The sequence below is a fragment of the Populus alba genome, chromosome 13 (assembly GCF_005239225.2).
Source record: "Populus alba chromosome 13, ASM523922v2, whole genome shotgun sequence".
Classification (NCBI taxonomy): domain Eukaryota; kingdom Viridiplantae; phylum Streptophyta; class Magnoliopsida; order Malpighiales; family Salicaceae; genus Populus; species Populus alba.
Genome location: NC_133296.1, coordinates 2036388 through 2057816, shown reverse-complemented (window position 1 = coordinate 2057816; position 21429 = coordinate 2036388). Strand labels below are relative to the sequence as shown.

At 34.9% G+C, this 21429-nt stretch overlaps 2 protein-coding genes across 2 annotated transcripts; both read left to right on the top strand.

Moving 5' to 3' along the window:
* Window positions 1-175: 175 nt before the first annotated feature.
* LOC118053272 (phytyl ester synthase 1, chloroplastic-like) lies at window positions 176-10106 on the top strand. The gene is made up of 14 exons (XM_035064491.2): window positions 176-286; window positions 1160-2171; window positions 2413-2464; window positions 2848-2903; window positions 3810-3968; window positions 4077-4178; window positions 4295-4401; window positions 5701-5822; window positions 6634-6742; window positions 7260-7393; window positions 8127-8496; window positions 8948-9061; window positions 9316-9401; window positions 9524-10106. The coding sequence occupies exons 2-14, from the start codon at window positions 1712-1714 to the stop codon at window positions 9822-9824; spliced, it is 2172 nt and encodes a 723-aa protein (XP_034920382.1). The 5' UTR covers window positions 176-286; window positions 1160-1711; the 3' UTR covers window positions 9825-10106.
* A 2060-nt stretch (window positions 10107-12166) lies between these two features.
* On the top strand, window positions 12167-13439 carry LOC118053274 (uncharacterized). Its single transcript, XM_035064492.2, has one exon. The coding sequence runs from the start codon at window positions 12256-12258 to the stop codon at window positions 13153-13155; it is 900 nt and encodes a 299-aa protein (XP_034920383.1). The 5' UTR covers window positions 12167-12255; the 3' UTR covers window positions 13156-13439.
* The last annotated feature ends 7990 nt before the right edge of the window (window positions 13440-21429 follow it).

Genomic DNA, 21429 nt, shown 5'->3' with positions numbered 1-21429 from the left:
GAAAAGAAAATCTAGAGTTTAAAATACAATCAAATACTAGGAAGAAATAAAAGTAAAATAAACTATATTTATTTTAATACACACTCAATACAATACAGTAGACTGCGGTCTTACTTTACAAAAATGTCAAATGATCATGACGACTCTTCAACTCCGGGCAGTGACAGTTGAGATTCTTGACTTATCTAGAAGTCACAGCTCACGAGCAGTGTGCCAAGCCAGACACCACAACATGGACAAGTACAAACAAGAGAAGACAACATTGTTGTCATTTTCTATTATTAAGGCCCGTTTGTTTGCAGGAAAGTGAATTCCTTTTGGAAAATGAATTCCGGGGAAAGTGAATTCCTGGAAAGTGAATTCCGGGAAAGTATTTTCTGATGTTTGGTAGTGTTATGGAAAACACTTTCCAGTGTTTGGTTGTGTTATGGAAAATGAATTGGAAAATAATTTATTAATAAATTAATTTTTTTTTCAAATTTATCTAATATATATAAAATATTTAATCACTTACAATAAAAAAAAAAATCTAAAATGTATAATGATGAATTTTTTTTTTATTATATTCTATATTCATACATAGCTTATTTTATAAAATATAACTATATATATCATATCATATTATAAAGAAATAAGCTTGTGAAATATTTTTTACTATTCTATGAAACCATTTATAATTTCATTACGTACGAAATACATCCGACAAAAACTATAGTTTTAATAATATTTTTAGCATGTAATAAAATTAGATAAAATATTAAGGTATAAAATTCACTCTAAACTATTTTTTTTTTAATGTTAAAAAAAAAAAAAAAAAAAGTCCCGCAGGCAAGTGAACAGTGCACTAAAACTGCATTGTTCACTATTTTTTAGTGAACAGTGTATGCAATACACTGTTCATGTTAATTGCACTGTTCAATGAACAGTGCAATTAACATGAACAGTTACGTAAAAACATGACAACGCAGCATTGGCCCACGTCAGGAAAGTGTTTTCCGAGAATTAAAAACGGAAAACACTTTCCTTATGTTAAACTTAACATTTTCCTTTGACTGGAATTACATTTCCTTTGACTCACTTTCCATGTATTGCCAAACATGGGAAAGTGAGGAAAATGGTTTCCAGGAAAGTGAATTCCTGGAAACAAACAAGGCCTAAGTGTTGTCTTTCCTAGCCCCACGTTTGCTTTTCGCTGGTGATTTATTGCCATATGATAATACAAAGAATTCAATAAGGGGCATGGTGTACAAGCTACTATACACCTCAACTTGATTTTCTGGGTTTGCTTCGAAGAGTTTTCCAGCTTCTCTTCTATTGCTGCCTGGTAGTTGAAGTCAGTGAACCTTGAATAAGGCTCTAAAATTACTCTCAAGAAGCGTGTGATTGTTTCAGTTAGAATGTTTTTGGGGATTATTTAATTTAATATTGCAGCTGGTTTTTAGTGCAGTGCTAGATTTAAGGCTCCCGGGCTTCTCAGTTGCGGCTTGGCAATTGAGAAAGGTCTCAAGGGTTCTCATTTGGTGAAATCTTGAACTGGTATTTTGAATTATTTGTAAGAGGGTGTGCTTGTTTTGGAGTTACAGATCAAGTTTTTGCTCTTTTTAAGTTTTTCTTGCGAGTACTTGAAAAGGGTCCCAAGACAGCACACAGTTCTAATCTGTTTTTGAGGGGACTACTAGTGTCTAAACTGCCTTCCGTTGCATGTCAAAACATGGCATCGATTTTTACTTGCAATATTTCACCTTATGTTGCATTAAATTCGGGAAATAAGCCTCGGTTTGGGGTGAGGGCTCAGAGTTTAGGTGGTGGTGATTCGACAGTATTGTCATCCGATGAGATTGTGGTAAATGGAACTTCTTTTGTTGGAACGAAAGAGAAGAATGGGGCTCTGATTGACGGAGGCAGTGGGGAGAAAGTGAAGAATGGCACTTTGATTGATGGAGGAAAAAATGGAAGGTTAAAGCCTAGAATTGACAAAAAGTGGGTGAAAGATGCTGTTTTCAAAGATTTGGAATTATTGTGGGATGATGGCCATGGGACCAAGACTGTGAAGGATTATCTTGAAGGAGCCAAGGAGATTATTAAGCCTGATGGTGGGCCACCTCGGTGGTTTTGCCCTGCTGAGTGTGGGAAACCTTTAAAAGATTCACCAGTTCTTCTGTTTTTACCTGGTAATTTTTTGCCTGTTGAGATGAACTCTCAAGTTCAAATTGAAGTATTGCCAAAAAAAGGAACACTCTTGACAGATGGACCGACTTTCTAGTTGATGAGTTTCTAGCTTCCTCAAAGTTATTTCGTTCTGTAAATGTTTGATTTACTATTTCATTGCTATAAAATTATATGTGTTAAGGTTAGGAGATTACAGAATGATGAATTGTTTTCTGGTATTTTTTGTTTTTTGTTTTTTTGCAGGGCTTGATGGTGTTGGCTTGGGACTTGCCTTGCACCATAAAGCTCTTGGGAAGTAAGTTCTTTTATTTCTACCTCCATTACAAGTATTGAAGAATGAACTTGAAATATGTGCATACCTTACTGGAAAATTTGGGTTTTCTCTGAATTCATAGTTTTCAAAACATTCTTTCCTGTTTCCAGAATAATTTACCAGTTGACAGTTCACATTAAGATGGTATAGTTTCTGCTTGTCAAAGCTGCTTGAACTACTTATGATTTTCTGCACTCGTTATTTATAACAAAGGGATTCAACTTTTAAAGAATTGTTATGGATCTTAATCTTTCAATTTCATTATTCTATCCCGCGTAATTGAATTCTTGGGGATTCTTATTTGTTCTGTCATTTTCAGTGCGGTTAAATAAATGGTTTTACATTTGATTTTTGGAAAATTGCAGGGCATTTGAAGTTCGATGCCTTCATATTCCAGTGTATGATCGAACAACATTTGAAGGTATGGTCTTCAAGGCCTCTAAATTCATCGGTATTCCTTTTTTTTTAATTATTATATAGCAATTCATTTGCATTGATAATTTAGCAAACGTTTTGAGTTGAGATTTCTTATGATAACATGACAACCCATGTGAAAATAGATTGACAACTAATTTTTAAAACAAGGTTTGTTTTATACATTACTTAAACACGTGTATTTTTACCTTTTGATAATGCAAGGATTGCTGTATTTACTGCTTGTGTGTCTCTAATTTCCAAATGCTTATTTTCTATGATTCAGGTAACACTTACACCTATTCTAATTAAAATATTTTAAAAAATATTCTGCCTTCAATCCTATTAATAAAAGCACCGGGTAGTTCATTGGATTAAGTTTATTCGGTTTAATACTCTAGATATGAAAAACACTGATTAATCGTGATTATTGAGAAAAAAAGCTATTGCAGAAATATTTCTATGGATCTTCGGTACACTTCTTAGAAACCTCTATGGTGAGTATCTTATTTCCATTGGAGAATGGTTACACCAACGGAGGTTTGAGAAGATAGGTTTGCTAGTCAGATCTTTGCTATCTTGGCTTCTTCACTCTTTTGCATGGATTCTTAGTACCAGAATGAATGGCTGACTTTTTTCTAATTAAGAGTTCTAATACTAGAGCTATGAAGCTCATATCCATTATCTTTTATCTGCTAAGTTACTATGTATGAATATATTTCTGGAAATATTCATTTGCAATGGTCCTGTATGGTTCTTCAAGTCCCTTGGCAATGTGCATGTTTGCTTGCAGATGTGATCCTCATGCTTCTTCTTCTTCTTTTTTGGTGTTGGGACATGGCAACTGTGTTTCCTTTTCTCTTAAATTAAGCTTGTTACCTATCACTAACTCACCATGATGTATTGCCTGCAGGGCTGGTGAAAATTGTTGAGGAAACTGTGAGGCTTGAGCATGCTTCATCTCCAAATAAGCCCATTTATCTAGTGGGGGAGTCCTTTGGAGCATGTTTAGCACTTGCTGTTGCTGCCCGTAATCCTATAATTGACCTCGTACTTATACTAGTTAACCCAGGTGAGTTTGCAGTATTTTGTTCTCTACATACTGCTAATAACTTTCTGATTCAAGATCTTTGGATGATAACCTAAGAGGTAGTCTGACGTCCCTAGCATTTTATTTCAGCTACATCATTTAGCAGGTCACAGCTTCCTTTACTCCCTCTTTTGGAGGCCTTGCCTGATGAATTAGACGATGTATTTCCCTATCTTGTTGGCTTTGTTACCGGTACAAATTCTGTAGCTTTTTTACTGTTACTTTTTGCTTCTTTTTTTTCCCTTGTTTGTTTGTCATGGAATCATTTCTTTATCTTGTTGTTTGATTGTTCTTTTTTGTGACTTCAGGTAATCCATTAAAGATGGCAATGGCCAATATCGAATACAAGCTTCCTCCTAGACTACAATTTCAACAATTGTATCACAATCTTACTGCTTTGCTACCTTCTGTTTCTGTAAGAAACATGAACACTGCTTAGCTTTTGCACTTTTTTCCCTTGTGTTTTGTCTTGTCTTGTCTTATTTGCACCCTTCCTCCCAGTAAGTTACTGTTATGAATAGCTAAATTAAGAAACACTATAAATATAAAGCAGTAGACTTTCTTGTATTTTATTGTGTGATATAGAATAGAAAAATACACTTATTCAGTATTTAAGGTCATATGATAATATTTTCCTCCCTAGTCCCTAACCAAGATCAGTAGTCTGGATAGAAGTTATGCTCATGGTAATAGTGGGCAAGATGGTAGTGTTTATGAAAGCTTGTTAGGGCCAATTTATAAGATTATGATAAGGAACAAAATGACAGTCAAACGAACTTTCTGTTGGGTTGTGTGAAATGTTGAACTGCTTAATTGTCAGAACTGGTTGACTGAAATAATGATCTGCATTTTGGTAATATTATTAATCATGTAAAAGTGTCAGTTGTTGAAGTAATATCTGAGTAAGAAACAGGACACTGTCTTTAAGGGGATAAATGCATTAATAGATGAAATTTCATATTATCATTTGAAGTTATTGTATGATTAGGTAAATATGTCATTTTTTTCATTATTAAGGGAAAGTTCTTTGTGAAATTTATTGGTTTGATTCATTTACTTGGATAGGAATGCATTAATAGATGAAATTTCATATTATCATTTGAAGCTATTGTATGATTAGGTAAATATATCATTTTTTTTCATTATTAAAGGAAAGTTCTTTGTGAAATTTATTGGTTTGATTCATTTACTTGGATAGGAATGATTATTAAAACACTAAAAAAATGCTCTAGATCTAACCTATTATTTTGATATCCAAAGAAGATTGTGTAATATCTTCGACTTACATATATTAACTAATGTCAAATCATGCCAGTCCTCTCTAATATACAAATTTTAGTTTGTGCAATGGTTATCTGTGGGTGTCTAATTCACCATGTCCTAGTATCCCCTCCATCTTTCTGGAAGATATTAGGTAGCTGCAATATGCTTTGTCCTCTCACTTTGATCATAACTCTACTTATCACGATTTACTCAGCATGTGGCAATCACGTGCTAATTATTCTCAAGTATTCCCACCAGTTTTCAATGATTCACCATGCTTGCTTTGGTGATCCAAGTTAATTATAGTATCATGATGCTAACATAGATACACACGCACACACCAACAATACATGCTGTGAGATTCTCCTCATGTGCCTCTGGTTTGTTTTCTGGCCAATCCTTTCTTTAGATTTATTTTAACTTCTAGTATTGTTTGTTATGTTCATTCCAGGTTTTGTCTGATATCATTCCAAAGGAGACTCTTATTTGGAGATTGAAACTGCTTAAATCTGCTGCTGCTTATGCTAATTCCCGTCTTCATGCTGTAAAAGCTGAAGTGCTAGTACTTGCCAGGTTTTTATTCTCACTACAGTTAATGCGATTCCTTTACACAATTTCTGTTCATAAGTTGTTGCCTCTCTTTTCATTGTATATCTTATGTTATCTGAATGGTCCTTGAACATCTCTGCTAATTGTTACTGCATCAAGATTATCACTGATAATGCTACATCTGTAATTACTGTGCTATGTTACATATTTTTTTTGTTTTTATTTCTATTTCAAGAGGGAAAATAGTAAGTTGAGCCTTGCTTGACCTATAGAAAGCATAGAGTCTCCGAATAAAATTTTCTGCAGCTTTTGTAAATATATAGAGCCTGGCATATGAAAGAGAATCAAGCATGCCGCATTTATTTTCCTTGTTGTAGTTCTCTCTCTGAAGCCCATAACTAGTGGATACTATGCTTCATAAACATCTATACGAGGGGCCTTAACATATATGAACAAAGTTGCCCTTTCCCATGCGTTAGTGGAATCCTGCAGGTTCTGCACTCTGCACATTTATGTGCCCTAGTTACCTCTAGACCCCGTGATGCCTTTGAATGCTCAACAAATTATTTGCCTAGTTACCTGTAAACCCATGATGCCTTTGAATATGCTGTGATTTGCTATGTGATATTAATAACTGTAACACATCTATGATTTGCAATAAACTATCCAAATATTTGTGTTTGGATGATGTTTTTATGTCTTGTAGGAAAGGAGCATTTCTTTGGTCAAGTTTTTCTTCTCAATGACTGATTTCTTTTGAGATTCCATATGTGACTTACTCTCAAATTGGTTAATATTGATGGATGTTGAAGATAGTGCTGTATTTGTATTGCAGTGGAAATGATAACTTGCTTCCTAGTAAAGATGAAGCTCGCCGTCTTAAAAGTTCATTAAAGAACTGCAAAGTTCGTTACTTCAAGGACAATGGGCATTCCATGCTAATGGTAAGTGAAAAAAAGTGGCGTATCCTTGTATCTAAAATAAGTAGGGTAACTGTGTAGGTAAGTCTGTATCTTAAATGGCTCTTTCAAATCAACAGGCTTCTGATCACAAAAAATTTTGAACGACTTTCTAATTGTAAATAAAACACGTTCATGTATCATCATATTAATTGACCGGTTCATTATTGGTTTGAGGATTTGTATCATCATTTTAAATGACCCTACTTTGTGTTATGTTTACCGTCTATCATGTATGCTAGATTCAATGATTCCATTGATGAGGTAGTTCTTGGAGTGAAAGCACATACCATCATTTCCTGTAACTCCTCGACCTTGGTTTTCCGAAAAGAGGTCAATCTTGTGAAACCAGTGTTTAGAAACTTAGTAACCCACCAAAATAAACATTTATTGCGTCCATAAATTGTATGTTTTGATGCTCTGTGCAGTGAAGCTTTATTTCCTTAACGCTAATTCATTTTTGGAAGACAAACATGACTTCTTCTTTTCATTGCATTTGCAGGAAGATGGTCTTAATTTGCTTACAATTATCAAAGGTACTTGCAAATACCGTCGCTCAAGGAGGCTTGATTTAGTCTCTGACTTTCTGCCACCAAGCATGTCTGAATTCAAATGTGCATTTGGTGAAGTCACTGGGTAAGTCAGCTAAGCAATTTGTTATATGTAATTTTTTTTCACGGTTCAGTTTTTTTAGTTATTTTTTTTTCGGTTTTCTCGGTTTAATCAGTTTTTCGGTTTTTTTACTCACCCCTACTTTGTATGGGCATCACTGTTCACTCTCCATTTCTTCATCTTCTTTCCCTTTCCTCTTCTCTTCTGCTGGTAGGGTTACACAACAAGAGAAACAACCCCGCCATCAATAACCCCTCCCATCCCGGGTGTAAGCCTGGTGTGTCTGTTTGATATTGGCATTCTCTCCTCTCTCTTTCTTCTTAATCTTCTCGATTAGAAATTCCATTAAACATTGATGCATACTAGCACAAAGCTGTTATTGTTGATAAATTGCTGCTTTATTCTGTTATTTCACATTAAGTTTAAGCGGAAAAAAATGATAATAAAATTCTCTCGTAGTTCCCTCAACCATACAAACAATGTCCTCTCTTCATGAGTAGATCCCTAAGAAAATTATATTGAAGCAGACAACAACCCTAAAGTTGTTAGAAAATATACCACAGATGTTGCTTGATTTATGAATTATATGAATTATGCTGACTGGAAAGGAGCTTGGTCTAAATCCTAGACTTAGTTCTCACAGTTTGGGCTTCCCTGCGGACCAACATGAACAACTTTTTTTATGTTGCATCTCATGTCCTAAAAGTTTGTCTAGGTGTGGCTCAAGCTGATCGTATTAGAATCATGTGATTTCCAGGTTGCTCCGCTTAGCTACTTGCTCAGCTGTGTTCTCCACTCTGGATGATGGCAAGATAGTGAAAGGTCTTGCTGGAGTTCCAGATGAAGGTCCTGTCATATTTATTGGCTACCACATGCTGATGGGACTTGAAATTTACTCTCTTGTAGAAGAATTCTTGAGAGAGAAGAATATTATGGTTCGTGGCATAGCGCACCCTGACCTATTTTCAGAGATTATGGAGGGTTCATCTACTGAATTTTCTATATCTGACTGGATGAAAGTAATGGGTGCAGTACCTGTCACGGCAAGCAATCTTTTCAAATTGCTTTCAACAAAATCACATGTGCTTCTTTATCCTGGAGGTCAACGAGAGGCTCTGCATTACAAGGTATGCCAGCTGTTGAGTTCCTTGTTTTCATTTCAACAAGTTCTTTTTAAAATCTAAAAATCATACATTCTAGAAGTTTCGTAATTTTGTATGGTGAATATCTTCTTCATTTCAATTTTTAAAACAAGTGATAACATGAAGATGTAGTGTCAGTTTTGGGAACCATCTAAAATATTTGCAGTCTAAATGTGTAAGTACTCTTTGCCCAAATCACATTGGCTTCCACCTGGTCAGCACTGCCTAGACCTCTGACCACCTTCAAAGGCACTAGCTAAGTCACCTCCATACTTTTCTCTGGAATACTGTGAAATTGGACAACTCTGAACCTTCCTCCTGTGCGAAGACATCACACGCATCAAAACACAATGCCTTATTTGGTCTTTTTAACTATTACGTTATATTTTCCCAAATGTTTGCGACATCTTTAGTCTCATGCTTCTTTAATTTGCAGGGTGAAGCATACAAGTTAATTTGGCCTGATCAACCTGAATTTGTGAGAATGGCAGCAAGGTTTGGGGCCACAATTGTACCATTTGGAACTGTAGGAGAAGATGATATCGCAGAAGTAAGCTTTGGATTTTATTTACGTCAGTTTCTTATATATATAGTCCACGAGCCTTCTTTTGATGGTTGAAACATTTTTATCAGTTCAGTACATCACATTGCAAAATCTTTCAATATACGCATCTTTCTATATTCAAATTCTTGTTGGGGAAGGAATAAATAACTGGTTTTAGCCATCTTTATTTTCTTTCTTTTCCAGACTTGGCTTTGAAATATATGGTCATCATGAAAAGATTTCCTTTTTCTGTGTTGCAGTTGGCTCTAGATTACCATGACTTGATGAAAATCCCGTTACTTAATGACTTCGTCAGAGACCTTAAGAGCAAAAGTTCTAGAGTGAGGTGATTAACATTTTCCTTGTAAATCATGCAATGACAGTTACTCCCTTGTAATTGAAAGTAGCCTAAGGTGCTGCTGGTTTTTCATTGCTTTGGCGTTGACTATGATCTGAATCTGATCACAGGGACGAAAGCAAAGGGGAGGTAGCCAGTACAGATTTATTCATCCCTGGGCTTTTACCTAAGATACCTGGCCGCTTTTATTTTCTGTTTGGGAAGCCCGTAAAAACAGAGGGAATGAAAGAGATGCTGGAGGACAAAGAAAATGCAAACCAGATGTACTTGCATGTAAAATCTGAAGTCCAAAACAGTATCGCCTACTTGTTGAAGAAGCGAGAAGAGGATCCCTATAGGAGTATCATTGATAGAACAATATATCGTGCATTCTACTCTCCTTTGCCTGAAGTTCCAGCATTTGACCCTTAGAAAATATAAAGACAGGGCACTTGGCGGACTTGAAATCGTTACCGCCATTGATGCTTTAAGCTGATTGATGTATAGAAACAATTCCAAGTGTGAAGCATATGGTGCTCTTTTCCAGGTTCTGATAGTTGACAAATAGCAGAAGGAAATAAAAAGGGTGGGGGGATAGAGCAAGATTTAGTTGTTAGTGTGCTCAGTATTGCAGTCTCAGACATTTTTTGTGCAGATTTAGTAGACTCTAATGTAATATAAAAAATGTCAATCGATTCTCTCTCGTTGCAGATACACTACATCCCGTTACATTCTATGAAACTTTGCATCACTGTCCGTACCAGTTTTATGGATGGAATCAATGACATAAAGGGTGAGCAATGACAAATTTTCATTTCTAACTATCCAGATTATGTTTATGTGATCTTGGTGGCATTCAGACTACTGACAGTAGCTGATGAAAAAATGATGATACTGTGACAATCTGGAGATTTTAGAGACAAAATTGGACAATCTGCACCTACGAGGTGGTCATTTTCTTAACGCTTGTCTTGTGATTCTCGTTACCTGGTACAACATCACCTAAAATGATATTGAAGAAAGACCATTCAATTCTTTATGATTTGCAACTCTTGACAAATTAAACTTACCCGCAGAATCAGCCATGGCAGGTTCCCATTTAAACTCTTTGGTTGGTGGTGCTAACAATGGTTTCGTGTTTTTCTCTGTTTCACGTGAAAAGACAAACTATGTTCTTTCATGCGCATGCGGAAATCATCATAAAATCTAAGCAGGGAGACACACAGTGTTCTATATTGAATTGTTTGGAAATATTATTATTTTTAAAAAAATTATTCTTACATCAAAATAATTTAAAAATATAAAAATAAATATTTTTGTATGAAACGTTTAACGCAATTCCAAATGTCTCTTGTCAACTGCGAAAGCAAATGTTCCTGCATTATGCTTTCACAAGCAAACGTGCATGTCAGGAAGACATTAGTTGGAAAGCTAGCATTCTCTTTTGACAAGAATATGTTTAGAAATATTTTAAAATAATATTTTTTTAACTTTTAAATTTAATTTTTTATATCATAACATCAAATTTTTAAAAATTAATTCAGAAAAAAAAATTAAAATTTTTGAAAAACACGTTTTTCCACACTCCCAGAATAACGACGAGGGAATAGCAATTTTCAGCGGAGCCGAAGAACGAACCTCCTACTTTTCCTTGCTGCGTAGATATTCAGAATTCTGCACAAGTTGGAGAAAATTAAGAAGACAAGTTTGTCTGGAATTGAAACTAGAGCAGGACTTCAATGGTCCTGCGAGTAATGGAGGTCGCAGTCCAGGATGAGCAGAATGCGATTCTTCAGACTTTTAATATCCTCGTGTTCAGTGTTATTCCATGTGTCCAGAAAACATGGTGAAAAACCAAAGTTGGAGAAGCTTTCCGTGATGCGGCCTGAAGGAAAAACTAGTCGGAAGGCATAAAACGTGAAGGGCTTGAGAGAATCCTTCACGAGATGCTTTTCTCACACAAAAAAAATAAAAGTTTGAATGATATTGTTAAAAAACTTTTCTGGAAATAACCTACCATTGGTATTTGGCCAATCTATGTTGAAAAGAAAAGAAAACCCTGAATTTTTTGTGTTTTTTTGTCATTTTGATGTCTTGATGTCGGAAATAAACTTTTAAAAAAACAAAAACAAAACACATTTCTAGACAAAAAGAACCTATATTACAATTCCAAAAAGAAAAGACACAGTTAGACTTGCAACAAATCCATATAATATACGTTAGAGATCCCCAGAATCTCCTGCATCACTTTGTTCAGTCCCGTCAGTAATTAGTAAAGAAAAACATTGAGGCTTCTAGCTGTAGCTCCTGTGCCTCAGTTTCAATTTCGTTCAAGTTGTGGATATTGCCATTTTTACGGTAGAATCTAGACTTCCCAAGTCCCTGTCTCACCAGAAGTCTGTTCTTTCCTCTTTCTTGGTGGCTGATTAAAATGGTTTACAACTATATATTTCACAGGCAGGCAAAGCAAAAGTGATTCTCTTATCCTTCTTCTTTCTCCTTTATTCTTGTTTGGGGACACCATATATTCTGCAATCTTCGTCCTCAAGGAGCGCCCTCCTATCAAAACAACTTTTCCCATGAGAAAGCATCGGAGTTCACTCTCATGAAATGCTTAGAATATGATTCTGCAGCAAGTTTCTTGGTGGATTGAACTTTAAGGGAATCTCGAGTGCAAAGAAAAAGACAGCATAGGATCCTCTTACTCATTGTACAGGTGAACCTTACATCATTCATTTGAGCAGGAGAGCCCAGATTTTCTATAAAAGAAGAAGGTCCAACACCTTTCATATGCAAGAAAAGGAATCCAAGTGCTTGAGCTTAGAGTCTTTTAAGGGAAGAAGTTCCTACACAAAGCTGAGTGATGGCCGGGTTTGGTTACTCGTATAGGGGCTACTCCAGCTACGACCCACCCACCTCTGATGATTATGGCTGCTCTGATGATTATGGGAGCAAAACAGGCTATGTTCCTGATCATGTGTGCCGACCAGTCATCATTGATGCTAATGGGAGGAAAAGGCCTGTTATCTCTTACCGTGCTGATCAAAATGCAGATCACTATGTTACAAAAACTGAGACGTATTATCAACAGCATGTTCATCCACCTGTGGAGTATGAACACAAGATGGTCCCTCGCTGGTCAGAGGAAAATCCTGTTGCTGAGAATAAGTTCCGTCTGGCTTCAGTTGATGGTCGCCCTCCAAAAGTTGAGGAATTCATCACCAAAGTGCAAATTGAGGCTAGCCGACCCAAGGAACGTGCCCCTTGGGATGCTTCATACCGGCGCCCGACCCCAAAACCCACAGGCTATGATGGCTACACTGATGGCTACGATGAGCACAGTGGTTTCAGCAACAAAGACTTGCTAAAGCCCGGCGTTAATGCACATCGAAATGACAACTACGATGATTATTACCGCAAACAAGGTAGCAACATGGAACCAACCATGAACACCAGTGGTGGGTGGGCAAGGCCAAGTCATTCAACATGGGCTGCACCACCCAATGCTACCCTCTCTGGAGCAACAAATGATATCAGTGCAGCTGTGGAATTACTGAGACAAGCTGCAAAACCTTCTTTCTCTACTTCTCCACCATCCCGGTATAGAGAACCAACCCATGCAAAAACCATTGACAGCAAGGAAGCTGCAAGGCGATATGGCAACTTCAATTATTCATCCAGGCCATATGCAAGAGATGACAGTTACACACCAACCATTGACAGCAGAGAGGCTGCAAGGAAATATAGTGGCTCAGCAGTGTGAAATCCAAATCCAGAATGATTAACTATGTCTATGAGCAATTGGTCAGGCCTTCTACAGCTTCCTGAGATGACTCCACAAGTTTCTTGGGGCCGCAGGCTTATTATCCACTCTACAAGTACTTACTTTATCTTCCATTTACCAAGTATACCTATCTGGTGTTGCAGTCAAGTTGTCCTATATATGTGTTTGATGTCTCCTATATCACTACTTCAATAAGGCTTCTCTCTAAGCATTTGCAATATATTAATGTACAATTTCCTGTTCTATTTAAAGTGTTTCTCACTTATTTCTTCTGCATCTATAAACATTGCTTTGCTGGAAAACATGTAACAAAAGACTATCGAATTACTCTTTTCAGCTTCAAGCATTGTTAGTCTTCTGTAAAAAAATAACCCGGAAAAAACCCGATCACTTTGGGTTATTGCTTGCTGAAGGGACAATTCACGTCGTTGCAGAGTGCTAAAGTGCAGAGCAGTTAACTGCGTTGAGCTTTGGTGGCGCGGCCGAACCTAATTAGAAAGAACAAGAAAACAAAAAGAAAAAGGAAAAGTGCAGAAACAAGAACCCTATACGCCTGTCATTTCTCAGTTACTATCCTCTCCATATGTCTGCAACTAAAAAAAGCTTGGAATAGCTTAAATAAGCTTGTAGCCGACCCCAAGCAGAAAATGAAGACTAAATGATGTGAACCTCATGATCATATGGTCACGCAACCCACAATCAAGATTAAGATTTGATCCCGGAAAGTCGAAATAGATCTGATAGGAGTGTGACACAATGAAAACCTGCCCCAAAGCACCAACACTATTGGAATGAGTAGAATGACGCCACGAAGCCAATTAATCTTCGATAAGTCAAATTCAATTCGTTCAAGAACTGAAGAATGCAAGAATCACTCTCACACGTTAAAACTGAAAAATTCAGAATAATAATCATCAAAGTTGCCGAAATTTTGGCTTACATGAATTTAAATAGTTCTTTAAAAGTTAACCCTAATGGACCCCTTATGTAGACTTATATGAGGTCCACTCAAAACTGGCCCAAAACCCTAAACTGAAAAACCCATAACCTGATCCAAACAAGCCTTCGACCTTAGCTCAGAACAATGTTTTAATTAAGCTCAAACATGAAAAAAAATAATAAAAATAACTAATATGTTATTAAATACCACCAGCCCTTCTTTCCTTGTGTAGCTAGGATGAATAAGGAATCCTTATAAGAAAAGGATTCCGAAACATTAATGAATTACTGCCACACTTGTAGATTATATTGCAGCTCATTAAAGATCCTTGTGGAACTAGGAAATTCTCAAAACAAGCTGCCACATCCTTGTAGGAAAAGAATCATAACCAAATAGGAAGTTCACAAGTCAAATGGAAGTAAATAACAAAATTCGTACAGCCTCTGTTAACCAGTATTGCAGTTCCTTCCCGAACTCCAATTGACCTGAATGTTTAACCCAAGGTAGTAAGAGATGTCTGGAGAGTTCACATAAAATATTAGCCTGATCCAACGGCCAGATTGAGAATTATGAGTCTTGCCGTAAACCTGGATTGTTGCGTTTTTTACACCAAAATCCGAATCTGACCTTACTTGGGTCGTATCACAGGGTTGAACTGTATCATTCCCTCCCTCTTCAAGAAGATTCGCCCTCGAATCTTGAATAAGATTAATAGTGACTTCAGTAGCCTCTTGTTTAAGCCTTCGGAGTTCTCTTTTTGCAAACACCTTTCTCCAACAACACTGTATAGAAGTAGTGACTGACAAGAATTTCAAATAAGCACACCATACTAACCACTTGCGTACATACTTTTGAATGATAACCACAGTGACTCTCCTTCTTCTTTCATCCTTTTGATGTTGTACCTCTTTTTCCCATTAAGCTTGAAGATCATAGACTAATCTTCTACACTTATCAACTTCTCGTTCTAGAACCCCCAAACCATGGCTTAGTTTTTCGCATCATTGATCTACAATCCTTCTATGTTCCTTCTCCCTTAGTGAATACATGACACAGATAGGGGAAAAAAAAACAAGAAGACGACGAAAAGAATATAGTTAATAACAGGAAGAACACTGATTTAGATTTGAGATTACGAATCTGACTTTTGTTTGGATCAGATGTTATCGAAAAAAAAAAAACAAACAAATACGAAAGTGATGAAAATGACTCAAACAACAGCCAAATATCAAAATATGATGATAGTATAATGGCAGGAACGAAATCAACAGAAACAAAACAAATTTTGAAAGATAACACCAAACAAACTCGTTACGACAAAACAAGACCCAATTTAAAAACCTAAAGAAACTGATATCCAAATGACCTTGAATTTAATATATATGATTAAAATACTATGAAAACACCAAAACTCAATTTATAGGTCGTTCTCTTATTTCTAGGAACCCAAACTCCTTGTATGATCAATTTGCAGCAGAATTGAACCTCCAATTAAAACCTCCAGAATTTGATATCAAAATAAGCCCAAATTTAATATATGGTGCTATCTCATCCCCAATACACATAATATGAAGTTTCAATTGATTCTAAGGTGGTTTGCTTATGGTTCACTAATTTGATGCAATCTCACCCCCAATAGACTGAAGATGAAGTTTAAATTGATTCTGAAGTGGTTTGCTTATGGTTCACCAAGATTTGTGTTTCTGCGGCAAAAATTGAATGATCCTTCAAATTTCAACTAATCACTCTTTTCTCGATTTCTTTTTTTTTTCTTTTTAATAAACTGATATGATTAGAGATAGTAACCGAATGAAATATAAACTTTTTTTTTTTTGCTTAGATGACGCAGACTCGAAGAACAAGAAGATGGACGCAAACACTGAAAAACTTAAGGGAACTAAAGAAAAAAAAAGATAATAACAGAAAGATATGACCTTGTTTCGGAGCCTAGCTCTGATACCAACTGATACGAATCTCGTGATCACGTGGTCACGCAACCCACAATCAAGATTGAGATCTGATCCCAGAAAGCCGAAATAGTTCTGATAGGAGTGTGACATAATGGAAACCTGCCCCAAGGCACCAACACTATTGGAATGAGTAGAATGGCACCACGAAGTCAGTTAATCTTTGATAAGTCAGATTTAATTCGTTCAAGAACTAAAGAATACAAGAATCACTCTCACACGTTAAAACTGAAAAATTCAGAATAATAATCATCAAAGCTGCCGAAATTTTGGTTTACATGAGTTTAAATAGTTCTTCAAAAGTTAACCCTAATGGACCCCTTATGTGGACTTATATGAGGTCCACTCAAAACTGGCCCAAAACCCTAAACTGAAAAGTCCATAACCTGATCCAAACAAGCCTTGGACCTTAGCTCAAAATAAAGTTTTAATTAAGCCCAAACATGAAAGAAAATAATAAAAATAACTAATATGTCATTAAATATCACCAGCCCTTCTTTCCTTGTGTAGCTAGGATGAATAAGAAATCCTTATAAGAAAAGGATTCCGAAACATTAATGAATCACTACCACACTTGTAGATTATATTGCAGCTCATTAAAGATTCTTGTGGAACTAGAAAATTCTCAAAACAAGCTGTCACATCCTTGTAGAAAAAGAATCATAACCAAATAGGAAGTCCACAAGTCAAATGGAAGTAAATAACAAAATTCATACAGCCTCCATTGACCAGTATTGCGGTTCCTTCCCGAACTCCAATTGACCTGAATGTTTAACCCAAGGTAGTAAGAGATGTCTGGAGAGTTCACATAAAATATTAGCTCGATCCAACGGTCAGATTGAGAATTATGACTATTGCCATAAACCTGGACTGTTGCGCTTTTTACACCAAAATCCGAATCTGACCTTACTTGGGTCGTATCACAGGACTGAACCGTATCATTAAATCTAAAGCATATAGGAAAATAAAGCTAAAAACCCAAAATTAAACACAGAAAAATAACAAAACTTGATAAACAGCATCCATCGAGCTTAATTTGAAGGTCTTATCGACCTCAACCAGCATAGCAGGCTGGCCCTGTTATCGAATATGATTTATAGAATCTCTTGATAAAAGAAATTATGACTATATCCGTTTGAACATGTACATTTGATTTATAAAACATGTTTGATAAGGTTTTCACGTAGTACAGTTGCAACAAATCTTTATCCAAGTATACAGAACCTCTTGCATCATTTGGTTAGGTGGGAGCAGGAGCATAACTAGATAAATACCTTTAGAAAAAGCAAATCGCACATACTCTTTGCCTTCCACATTCATCTTCTTCTTTACCTTTCACTGTTATTGACCAACCAAAGCTTATTCAATCGCTCGAATTCTTAATTTCTGCGTCTCCTGCAACAGTTGCTGCCTTCCATGGCTCAATAAGTTTTTCCTCTGTTAAAAGAAATACTAACCATTTAGATTCTTACTACCCCCGTGTCTGCGCTCCACTGTAGCTCGGTATTTCTTTTTTTGTCAATTTAAAAAAAAAAAAAAGGCAAATGTATTAATTATGAATAGAAAAGATGATGAGTGCATTTAATAAAATAATTTTAAAATTATATGTGTTAAGAAATGTTAAAAAAAGTTTCTTATGTTTGAGCCGATTAAATTGATTGTTAATTAAATGATATCTTAAATATAATATTATTTATTATATCATAATTAATATTGATTAAACTTAAATAAAAAAAATTAAACAATAAACAATCACGAAAGATATAACAAAAAAGGACTTGCTAGTATATATTAAAAAGAAAAAATAATGATTTTATTTAAGAAAAATTTAAATGAGCGGAGAAAATAAATAATATGAGGCCTTAAAAAAAGAGCTTGAGAGTGTGGGCCATATAAGCCAGCTTCTAGCCTAAAATAATAGGTAGCTGCTCATGAGGATTTATAAGGTCAGCTCAAAAATGTAATGTTAGAATCCATTAGGAAAATAGGCTAATCCGTATTTATTAAAAATTTTAAAAAATTAATTATTAAAAAATTATTTTTTTTATTTTTTGATCGTTTTGATGCGCTGATCTCAAAAATAATTTTTAAAAAAATAAAAAATATATAATTTTGATGCATTTCAGCGTAAAAAAACAATTTAAAAAAACAATTATTTTTCCTAAATAGACTAAATTAATATATGTTATGTTATTAATTTTTATAAAAAACAAAAAATCAAATCATATTTACCAAACAACACTTAAAAAAAAATTATGATAAAATAATTTTTAAAAAAATAGTATTAATGATTGTACATGAAAAAAAAACACTTTCTAATATGATAAAAAAGACAATGATCCTATAAAAAAAATTTGAAAATTCAATAGTACCTCATAATTTTCTTATTTGAACGGATCCATGAGTAAAATGTAAGGGGAAAAAAAGAACAAAATTAATCAGGCATGCCTGACCCATTAGAAAGAGGTTTGACTTGTATGTTAGGATTATTTTTTTTTTTTTACCAACACCGATAAATTTAAAAACAATATAAACAATGTTTTGTTTGCTGTTCATGAATTCAATGACCTTATGGTTACCAAAAATCAGAGTAGGGAGTATTTTTATCCTAAAAAAATCACTTTTCAATCCACTTGTTTTATCTAAAAATACATAAAAGATAACCTATAAATTCTAATAAACTTATCTATGAACATAAAAAAAAAAAAAAAACCCTAAAATTAATCAAGAAACCAGAGTCCCAAAAACTTTCTTTCCCATATTTACTCTCTTAGACAAAGATAAAGAAAAAAACACTTATATAAAAAAACAAATTATTGAATAGAACTCGTTAACAACAGGAATAGATTATTTTCGTGACAGAAATCAATGTTAATGATGACTTTCTTTAATTAGAATCGACAACTCTCTCTTTTATCTTAAATTAAAGAATTAAAAAATAAACAAAATAAAGTTTTGGATTAAAAATAAATTTTAAAAAACTAAAAGAACTGTAAATTTGTCAGTTAGAAAGTATATAAAGATAAAAATAACTTTTCACATCATTGTGTACACTCACAAATCATCTATAGTGATTTTTTATTTATTTTAGCTATCAAACTTTTTTTTTTTGTGATTTAAACCTTTACATAGAAATCGCTATCTCTTTTAAACTGCAAAAAAAATACCAAATAACTTGCAAACTAAACTAATTGGCACTAACCTTACATTTATTTTATTAAACTTTTATTAATACATATGCCCTCAACAACAATTCAAGTATTTAATAATTTGATTTTCATAATATTATTTTAGATTTGAATTAAAAAGAAATCATGCAACGGAAAAGGAATTTCTCACCAATCTTGGTATGAATAGTATTAATATCATAATTATTAAACTCAATTAGGAACAACAGAACAATCTATTAACCCTGCCGATTTGAAAACTTGGTTTGGCCTAAATTGGGTTTTTTTTTTGAAAAAAAAAATGAATCTGGATGACCCGATAGATCAACCTGCAACCCATTTGACCAGGTTGAACTTGAATGAGATCCAATTATGTCAACAATTGACTCAATTGTCTATAGGTTGCAACTTTGAAGCTTAGTCATGAGTAGAGTTAGTTTTCGTGTTATAAAGCATAATATATTTAAATGTTGTTTTTTAAAATGTGATAATTATCTTACCATATTTTAGAAATAATAATATTTAATAAATATTATATTTTGATAACGTGAAAAATATGTTATTTTATCAAGTTTTTTTAAATAGTGTTATTTGACAAGATATTTAACTTGGTATGCTAATTTTTTAAAAAAAGAAAAACCATATTTTGGCTTTCTTGGAAACATTCAAGATGTTTTACCTCACTGAAGTTATTGCAAGACTCGTGTTCAACTTTAATGGCCGATTTCTATCCCTTCACAGTTGCCTGTTTTGACACCAGAGCTGATCTCATACTATAGGTGATGTGAATCTATCTGTGTATAAATCATTTATCAATTAAACGGATAATCGGTCTCATGTTCAGCCTGCTGTACATCTTGTGGGCAGATATACTGTTCTTATTGTTCGTCATGGAGACATTTGCATCTTTAAGCGCTCTTATTGGGATAGTTTTCTAGACTGGCATCAAATTAGAAGAAAATTCTGCAGTAACTCTACAGACACTTTTCCTTCAGACAAAAAAAAGAATTATTACCATATATTTTAACGCGATGGTTACACACTTGATGGTGGATGAATTGGTTGCTTCCATATCCTGTACCTGTTTCTGGCTAGACTTTTTGATTTCTCTAGCTTGTTCATCATATTCCTCCCTTCACTGTTTTTGAAACCAGAAAACTGTCAAGTTGAAGGCGTAAATGGGGCATGTGTGTTATTATATCAATACCTGTTTAGTTGTCAGTAATTTTCAATGGATTTTCTGCAGCTGTGAACCTGTGCTCCAATAATGGCTAAATATGATAGCAGATACAAGAAGGTTTTGAGAAATTGGTATCTGTAGCGCAGAAGGGGAGAATGATACAGAATCTGAAACTGTGATTCTGGAAATACTGTAAAAACCATTCCAATGGACAGGACACTGTTCTAGTTGCAGACCGTCAGTTCCAAAGAAGTTTCTTGGGGCATGTAAGCGTTGATTTCAGATGCCCGTTGACATGTGCTAAAGGTTTGGATTGCATTGTTCCAGGATTGATTCCATGTTTCTTGGTGGAGTTACTGTTCATAAATCATATCCTTAGATTGCAAGTTATCTCAGAAAGTAGACTACAGTTAGGCTAGGAAAAAGGGCCAAGAACTAGTTAAGCAAAGGTGAATGTGCGTCACATGCTTCTCTATTTAGCCACACGCATGCGCATCCTGCAAAGTTCGCAGATTGGATTAACCAATGAATCCTTGATTCTCTTACCACAACAAAGGTGGATCGTATGATGTCGAACTGGGGTTGGACTTCAATTTGTTGATGCCTGAACATGTAATAAGCCCTGGCTTCAAGGTGTTGCCATTGGCCTCCAGAAAGCAGAGATTGAAACAGATTAGGTGAATTTAGTTTGGCACAGACTATAAAGTGATGCTTACTTTCAAATAAGTTATTGAACAACTGACCAATAATCCCTGGATGCTGCAATATTTTAGGGTATCTTCAAACTTCCTTTTTCTAGAAGAAAGCTACAGAGGCCCAGATCCAACAGACTTTAATGACCCAACTCTGCTATTACATCTATTCCTTAGCATTCTGATTGGAAGATCATGCAAATGGCATGATAAAAGCAAACTGAATCATATTTGCACCATGGAGAGCTTTTGCATGCTTATCCTAAACGTAAATGAAAGGGCAAAAGTAGGCCCTATAAATAGCAAT

Bases quoted from the DNA above. Each gene is read 5' to 3' on its own strand.
- LOC118053272 (XM_035064491.2), top strand. From the start codon at position 1,712: ATGGCATCGATTTTTACTTGCAATATTTCACCTTATGTTGCATTAAAT. The intron at 2,904-3,809 runs GTATGGTCTTCA...TATTGCCTGCAG, and splicing joins TGATCGAACAACATTTGAAG to GGCTGGTGAAAATTGTTGAG. The intron at 9,062-9,315 runs GTAAGCTTTGGA...TCTGTGTTGCAG, and splicing joins GAGAAGATGATATCGCAGAA to TTGGCTCTAGATTACCATGA.
- LOC118053274 (XM_035064492.2), top strand. From the start codon at position 12,256: ATGGCCGGGTTTGGTTACTCGTATAGGGGCTACTCCAGCTACGACCCA.